The sequence below is a fragment of the Protobothrops mucrosquamatus genome, unplaced genomic scaffold, assembly GCF_001527695.2.
Source record: "Protobothrops mucrosquamatus isolate PMUCROS unplaced genomic scaffold, P.Mucros_1.0 scaffold1172, whole genome shotgun sequence".
NCBI classification, from domain to species: Eukaryota; Metazoa; Chordata; class Lepidosauria; order Squamata; family Viperidae; genus Protobothrops; species Protobothrops mucrosquamatus.
This window is the reverse complement of record NW_015387386.1, coordinates 84,865-93,926: the sequence shown is the minus strand read 5'-3', so window position 1 is coordinate 93,926 and position 9,062 is coordinate 84,865. Positions and strand designations below refer to the sequence as shown.

The window sequence follows — 9,062 nt, the reverse complement described above, 5'->3', positions numbered from 1 at the left end:
GAAGGTTAGGAGATCCGGAATCGTCCGGATCTCGGGGGGTAGCTCGTTCCAGAGGGTGGGGGCACCCACAGAGAAGGCCCTCCCCCTGGGGGTCGCCAGCCGACATTGCTTGGCCGACGGCACCCTGAGGAGGCCCGCTCTGTGGGAGCGTACCGGTCTGTGGGAGGGAGTCTGTGGCAGAAGGCGGTCTCGGAGGTATACCAGTGATGGCGAACCTTTTAGAGACCGAGTGCCCAAACTGCAACCCAAAACCCACTTATTTATCGCCAGGTGCCAGGTGGGCGTAGTCCACTGAATGGGCATGGCTGTGGTGGTCATGGCAGATTGGGTGGGTGTGGCCAAGGTGGGCGTGATCATCTCAATGTTGCTCATGGGGAGGGATGCCTGTGGGGGCCGGGCAAGATTGCGGGAGATCCAGGGAGTCTCTGGCAGGTGGGCCGGTAGGCACAAGGCTCGTCCTGCGGGGTGAGGCGAGGCAAGGCAAGGCAGGGTGGGGGTGCCATTGTCACAGGGCAAGGTGAGGAAGGGGCCGGGGCAGTTGCTGCCTGACACCATCGGCCCCTGCACACAGAGGCCAGTGAGCGCATGGATGCTGGGATGCATCCAGCCATGTGGGACCTCGGCAAGATAGCGGGTGGCTGGTTGAAGAGGGATGATTGCCATCTCCGGGGGATGGCGCGCGTGCCCACAGAGAGGGCTCTGAGTGCCACCTCTGGCACGCGTGCCATAGGTTCGCCACCACTGATATATACCATATAATATAGAGAGAGATGTTATCAGATGGGGCAACCAAAGTAATAAAGTTATATCGCCTACAAAGTAATAAAGTTATATCGCCTACAAAGCTTGTTATTTCTTATAGGCTGTAATGTTAGTTGTATTTTTACAAATTTTTAGATTTGCTAAAAATTGCCAAAGTTTGAATGTGCCAGGTGAGATGGTTCTCATTCAGATGGCACATATAAATCTTCCTGATACTTCTACATCTTAATCTAATGCAGGCATATCAAATTGCTGGCCCACGGGCTGGACGCGTCATGCCGAAACCGTGCCCATCCCATTGCCGGCAATGGGGAAAAAATCCCGATTCGTCATGCAACGTCACATGACGTCGCGAGTTTGACATGCCTGATCTAATGTATCATAGCACTCTATGAACTTTGCTTTATTGCTTCTGCCAAAGCAACTTAAAGTAATGCTATATATAAATGGTATCATGCCTGGCTACAAGATCCAAGTCATACTTAAGCAAAAATGATCAAATGTCTATGCCTAAAGTCAATACAACTGATCAAGTATCGATTGAAAAAAGTACAGGAAGTGCAACAACTCACAGGCTTATATATAAGGACAAATATCTCAGATTTAATGAAGAGTTAATGATCTTACTGAGAATAAGTGGGATAGTCATCGGCTAAAAAAAGGTGAATCAGTTGATTGGAACCGAAAAGATAGGGAGAATCCAATCTGGGAACTAAATCCTAGAGTACAGATATTCCTCAACTTGCAAGCACAATTGAGCCAAAAATTTCCATTGCTAAGTAACACAATTGTTAAGTAAATTTTGCCACAGTTGTTAAATGATTCACTACAGCTATTAAGTTAGTAACATGGTTGTTAAGTGAATTCTGGCTTTCCCATTGATTTTGCTTGTCAGAAGGTTGCAAAAAGAGATCACATGACCTCGGGACATTGCAACCATCATAAACACGTGGCAGTTACCAAGCGTCCAAATTTTGATCATGGCCCTGGGGATGCTGCAACAATCATAAGTGTGAAAAACAGTCACAAGTCACTTTTTTCACTACCATTGTAACTTCGAACAGTCACTAAACAAATGGTCAAGGACTATATGTATACAGGTAATCCCCCAGGTACGAAAATTTATTTAGCGAATTTTCACAAAAATGAATTGATTAGAAATTCAAAACCACGAGCAAAAAAAGCCCTGTGTAGCCATGTGACTTGAATTCAATCCCTGCTGCAGCCACGGCCATTTTGAACTCTGTAACTTGCCTGGGCCATTCAGCTTACGAAGCAGGCAGGGCTTTGGGGGGGGGGTCCCTGGTCACATAGCCAAACAAGAGCCGAGCTGGTGCCGAGTTTTTTCATTGGTGCTGGTAGAGATTCTGCTGCTGCTTGGGCTTCAGAACTAGAATTGCTTGTAAGTATTTTAAATTATTGTTATTGTTGTTACTCTAGAAACAAACAGTTTGCAAGCACTTTGGAAACTGCTCTTCTTTTTAAGTACTTACTTACTATTGTGTTTCTAAGTACAGTACTTGTAGAAATGCTAGCCAGCCTCCTCACAAAGCATTCTATAATGTTGTGCTTCCTTGCTTTTATTTTGGAGGTTAGCAAATATTACTGTAGTTTGTAGGTTTAAAATTTAAATTGCCTCCAGAAGTTGTGGGTGCCCCGTTACTGAAAGCTTATAAGAAGAGACTGGATAGGCATTTATCAGAAATACAGTACTCTCTTGTGAGAGCAGTGGGTTGGACTAGATGTTCTCAAGGTCCCTTCCATCTCTGTTACTGTTGCAAGTCAACAGTTCTGTAAACCCCTCCCCCATCACCCTCTAAGTACCTGGCAACTGCAAAAATCTTTACTAAAGGAGATGCAGCCTGCTTTTAGGCATTTAGTTCCTGAGCAGAAGCAAACACCTGATTGGTGGTTGGCAGCAGCAGGAAGGTCTCTCAGTTCAGGCAGAGATCAATTAACAAAGCAGAGGAAATAGTAAGCCAGATTTTTGTTCATTTAACAAACCATTTGATTTAATTAATTAAATTGATTTTAAACATTTGTAAAATTGCATCTGATTCATTTGACCAATAAAAAACGAATACTTGGATTACCCGTCCGAGGTAATTCAAGTATAAAGCTCCTGATGGACATTTACGTTTCCTTACGGGTTTTAAATCATTACTTTAGTGTTTCATCACCTTCTCCGTTTCAAAAGTCCTGGAACCTATCTAGTGAAGTTCAATTTGTACCGGTCGTGATTTTGAGTTACTATAACATCGACTAATAGGAAAACCACTAAGTTTCCCAGTGAAAAGTGAAATATCATAAATAGAAAGAACTCTCTAATCTTGCAGTAGGATTTCATTTGTATGACAAATGCATTGGATAATAAAAATTAAGAAATGGAAAGCTGCAGGTTTTTTAGGTAGAAAATCACTTACTTCTAGCTTAACATACGATTGTTCCTGATAACCCCAATTTAGGACTCTTGGGTTCCGGAAGCTCTGAGTATCAACTTCATAATCCTATAAAGCCAAGAACACTGTCCCATCTTTTAAAATTACTTACATATACTGTTTGATAGTATGCTGGTCCCAACGTACTGTCTCTTACAGGCTGGCTAAATTTTATAAGTGTCCCATCTTCAGCCTCTTCATAACCAAATGCTTGTCCTTGAGAAGGAATGGATGGAGCCTCTGACTTTCGGAAATATTTGATACAGCCTGCAATTTTCTGTGGAAATAAACATACAGTAGTATTATTAGTTCCTTTACAACCCATTCTTCTAACCGTAAAACATAATACAAGATTGTGGGGTACTTGGTGCTCACTGATTTTCATGGCACACCAGATTCAGAGAGCACCCTGAGCTACAAATATTTTCTTCTATCAATAATACAAGATTGGAATTTATTTTACAAAGGAACATCAAATTACACAACTGAACTTAATCACAAAGAGAACAGAGTATATTTGAACTATAGACCTTTAATAAAATCATTTTCCATTGCATTTCATCCAGGTTTTCTGAAGCTCAATAGCCCAATTTAAGGGAAGAATTAACGAATTTGAAATATATTTTTGCAGATTTTTGAGAGATCATTCAGTAGTAATCTCTCTTAATACCACTCTTTCTATCAAAAGATGGAGTATCTTTTGTCTAATGCTTCTCTTACCTGAGTGATTTCTTGGATAGTGAGGAATTTTCTTATCTGAAACCAATAATTTATCTATTCTATGGAAGGAACTACAGATGATACACAGGTTCTATTGCAACTGATGGCAAGAATTGGCAATTTTATAATTTAGTTGTTTAGAGGCAACCATGGGAAATATATGGTAATAGATGAATTTGATTTCTTTCATGTCAGGAGATTCTGAGTTCTAGTCCTGCCTTAAGTACAAAATCAGCTGAATGACTGTGGGTCATTCATTTTCTTACTCAGCTCTAGGAAGAAGGCAATGGCAAACCACTTCTGAAATCTTGCCCAGTCTAGATAGTTATCAAGACTCAACACTTTACTTGATGGCACAATAAATCAACAAATCTGCTTATTGTAGAACTTAGCTTCTATGATTCCTTTTAAAGGCTATAGTAACTGAGTTTCTGAACAATAAGCTTGACACTTCACCTTTAATGGCCATGCTGAATGTCTTCTCTCATTCTTCACTTCAATAATATCTTACAGTGCTTTACATTTCATCAGACTATTCCAGATTTTCAGAGAGTTTACCATTTAATTACCTCCCAAGAGGTCAAAGTCAAGATTAGCTATTTTGATATTTGCCACAGCCACATGTGTTATGACTGCTCTATTACGTGGGCATATCCAGCATTTTCTGTATCTTATCATTTTCTTCATTCTTTAAGGCAGCCTTGTTACTATCCAGTTGTGCCTTGAATTCAGGATAATCTTTTGGAAATTAACTTGGAAAACAGGAGATGAGATCTCTTACTGCTAAAAAGTATCAGTTGTGGAAGGCCTATGTAAGATATATAAACTTACTGCCATCTTTGTCAGAGAATATTTATCTATATAAATGGGCCCTCTTGATTGCATCCCATTGGTCTATCTTTAAGAAATTACCTACTGTTTGTTTATCATATATATAGACAACCTAAAGATTCTTGGTGGCTTATGCGATAAAATATACAATAATAAAAGTTCCAAAATGAATAATAGTAATAGCACTTAGACTTATATACCACTTCACAGTGCTTTACACCAGAGGTTCCCAACCTTTTGGGCACCAGGGACCGGCTCCATGGAGAAAGGTTTTTCCACAGAACTGAGAGGGCGTGGTTTTGTGTGCTGCCTGCATCCCATGGATAGAGCTTTGCTTGTTTGCACGGACCCATTGTTGGCATGCCGGGGTTGAGGACCCCTGCTGTACACCACTCCCTAAGTGGTTTACAGAATCAGCATATTGACCCCAACAATCTGGGTCCTCATTTTACCGACCTCAGAAGGATGGAAGGCTGAGTCAATCTTGAGCCAGTGAGACTCAAACTGCCAAACAGTTAGCAGCTGGCAGTCAGCATAATTACCCTGCAATACTGCATTCAAACCACTGCACCACCATGGCTCTTAAAATAAAATAAACATAAAATAAAATAAATCAAACTATAACCAGAGATGGGATGAAGACCTCTATAAAGATCCTCCCAACCCAAGTAGGGTTGCAATTGGAATACCAGCCAAACTGGGGGGAAAGTTCCACATGCTGTTTTATCAGTATCTATGAGTCCGAAAGAACCCACAAATACCAGATCTTCTCTTTTAAGGGTAATACTACCCATCAAGAGAGAACACATAGAGAACTCCAAACAAATAGTAACTCTCTCTTGCTAGGATTTAGTTTAAACCTTCCAACCTCTAGGCACCAGGATAAAACCTCAAATCTATCACCATTCTGACTGGGCTTCTGATGTAATGCCAAGTATCATGAGCATATTAATGATCTTGAACCCAAACTTTGAAAGCCTCTCTCAGTAGCTTCATGTAAATTTAAAAAAGAGATGACAGGACGAGGGGGGACATGATAGCAGTGTTCCAATATCTCAGGGGCTGCCACAAAGAAGAGGGAGTCAAGCTATTTTCCAAGGCGCCTGAAGCCAGGATGGAAACTAATCAAGGAGAGAAGCCACCTAGAACTAAGGAGAAACTTCCTGACAGTTAGAACAATTAACCAGTGGAACAACCTGCCTCCAGAAGTGGTGAATGCTCCAACACTGGCGGTTTTTAAGAAGAGACTGGACAGCCATTTGTCCGAAATGGTATAGGGTTTCCTGCCTGAGCAGGGGGTTGGACTAGATGACCTCCAAGGTCCCTTCCAACTTTATTATTATTATTATTATTATTATTATTATTATTATTATTATTATTATTACTACTACTACTACTACTACTACTACTACTACTACAGCATCCCACAAAGGAGTATCTATTGAGTTGATCTTTCCTGCTTCGCCATCAGTGACTGGAACTATCCACAAGGAAGAAAGTAGAACTGCTGCAACCTAGAGCTCCAGCAGGCTATTTAAAAGGATACTATGTTCAGTGGTATCAAAAGCCACTGAGATGTCTAAAACAGACATGTCAAACTCGCGACATCACGTGACATTGTGCAACGCATTAGGCCGGTTTTGCCATTGCCGGCAATGGGGTGGGTGCGGCTTCCAGATGATGCGGCCAGCCTGCGGGCCAGCAGTTTGACACCCCTGGTCTAAAAGAACCAGGATGAATTTCCTTCATCCAGGGTTTGATAAAAATCCAGCCACCCATATTATCTCCATTCCATGTCCGAGCCTGAACCTCCCTTCCAATGCCTTGAAATCAAGGAATTACTCATGAAGGAGAAGGATAAACTGAAGATAGCTCCACCTTGTGATAAAAAGAGTGATCATGAGATCTCTACAGATTTTGTGTGTGTGTGTGTGTGTGTGTGTGAGAGAGAGAGAGAGAGAGAGAGAGAGAGAGAGAGAGAGAGAGAGAGAGAAGAATACAATTTCATTTCCAAAACAAAGATAGTTTATTCTGCAATTCTCTATGAGTTTCAGTTGTTTTATTGAGTTTCAATTGTTTTATTAAATAAAAAATAAAATTCCTTGAAGAACATTTTATCCAGCCTTTTTCAAGCATTCTCGAAACAATTCTTTCTTTGGTTTATTTACATCAAACATGTTTGCCTTCACAAGATTCCCAGCTTGCACATCCCTAATGCAGAGAAGTAGTGTTTTAGTTTTTAGAAGTAGTCTTTAGAGGAAAGAAATTATATTTCTGCCAAAAATTGCCCAAGGTTCTCAGAAAATCCTTCAGGAAGAGAGTGACAAACAGACATTTACATAACACACTGAAACAGAGGCTTATATTTGCATAGCAAATTTTCAGTGAAGGGGAATCTGTTTGTTTTGCTCTAAGAAAATTGTCACAGCAAAAATCTCATCATAGTTCAGAAATAATACTGCAACCATATAACATTGGTAATTGAAACAGAAATATTGATAACCACTACAAGGAATAAAATAGTAACTTTTTCAGTCCATTGCCCTCAAGTAATGTGTGCAAAAGATGAACAAAAATCATACAAGCATTTACATAGTTAATAACACATTTCCATATAATGCAGGCTTCAAAGTCCTTCTATTTGCAACTTCAACAAAACAGAAATTTCCAGAATGCATTGTCTTTTACAGGACTTTTTTCAGAAAGTATCTGACTACAGAAAACATTTACATAAAACGTTACTATCAGTGTCAACTGTTCATATAAAAATAAATAAATAACAATATTCATTTTTATGTTGCCCTACCCGTGCAGAAGGCATTTTCAATGGTCTTTTTGTCTTACTATCTTCTGGACTCAATGAAGGAGGTTGGCAGTATGTTCCAGGACCAGGTGTATCATTAATTACAACTTTAAAACGCTTTTCCTTGTTTTGAGGACTTTTGCCTCCTTTAATAGTTTTCTGAAGTTAAAAAAACAACAACAGGAAAATCATCCATAATGCAGCAGTAATCACTGGTTATACCGTACTCTCCACGTACTTACCAAGAATGAGAATATAGGTCCTATCATGTGGCTTAGACAAACCAAACTCGTAAAAGAAAAAGATTATATGGTTCAGAAATCATGCAAACCCACTGTTGCCATGATTTTCTAAATGAATACAACAGATTGGATTCACAAAATACAATAAATCATGAACCAATCTCACAGGTTGCACCTACATAAAAGTTAAAATTATTAAATATTTTGCCTACATGCCTAACTAAAAATGGAAAAATCCCGATCCATTTTAAGGAGCTTTTTCTTAGGTCTAAAAGATCAAAAATGGCTAGTAATTCAAAAACCATTATCTCTCTCATGTATGTCATACCATATGTTTTGGTCAGGATCAGCTTCTGATCTCTGTTCCCTCACTAACTGAAGTTCAGTAGGAATGAGAAGGACAATGCGTTCATCGTTTTAGGAATAGCTTCTATACGAAGTCTACTTAATTCTTCCTCTGTCAGTTTTTTTGAAGCTAATAAAAAAACCTCTGGTTATTCAAAAAATATTTTTACAGTAGTTACTGCAGCTACTGTTTTTAATCCCAAATACTTTTTAATACTGAATTCACTTGTTCCTGTGAATTGGTTTGTAGCTAGTTCAGGGCACTGAGTTTTATTTATTTATTATTTATACAAATATCTATAGCCACCCAACTCAACCAAGTAACTCTGGGCAGCTTACAATTCTAATTAAAGGCAAAGGTTTCCCCTGTCCAGTTGTTTCCTATTCTAGTGGGGGTTCTCATCTCTATTTCTTAACCGACGGAACCAGTATTGTCTGAAGACATTTCCATGGTCCTGTGGATAGTATGACTATAAGCCAAGGGGCATAGAATGCTTTCCACCAAAATGGTACCTATTTATCTACTCATATTTGCATGCTTTTGAACTGCTAAGTGGACAGGAGCTAGGGCAAGGGTAGGCAACCTTGGCTCTTTTATGACTCGTGGACTTCAACTCCCAGAATTCCTGAGCCAGCACAGCACAGAATTCCTGAGCCAGCACAGCACAGCTGGCTCAGAAATTCTGGGAGTTGAAGTCCACGAGTCATAAAAGAGCCAAGGTTGCCTACCCCTGAGCTAGGGCAAGTAATGGGAGCTCATCCTGTCGTGCAGCGCTTGAGTCTCGAACCCAGGCTGTCTTTAACCGTGAGCAATTGCGCTCCTAACAATTCTAATTATTACTTATTAATTCTACTACTTATTGTTACTATGCGTTATTTGTATTAGGTATTGTCTAATTGAATTTCTATTATCTATCTGTA

The 9,062-nt window shown here is 39.9% G+C and overlaps 1 protein-coding gene across 1 annotated transcript in view; it reads right to left on the bottom strand.

The window, feature by feature from the left end:
- The window catches only part of STPG2 (sperm tail PG-rich repeat containing 2), a 196,391-nt gene that overhangs the window by 182,139 nt on the left and 5,190 nt on the right, over positions 1-9,062 (bottom strand). The window contains exons 3-4 of the mRNA XM_015820739.2: positions 7,558-7,713; positions 3,313-3,477 (exon numbers count right to left, since the gene is read on the bottom strand). Coding sequence (XP_015676225.2) covers positions 3,313-3,477; positions 7,558-7,713 — 321 coding nt within the window. The remainder of the gene's footprint in view (positions 1-3,312; positions 3,478-7,557; positions 7,714-9,062) is intronic.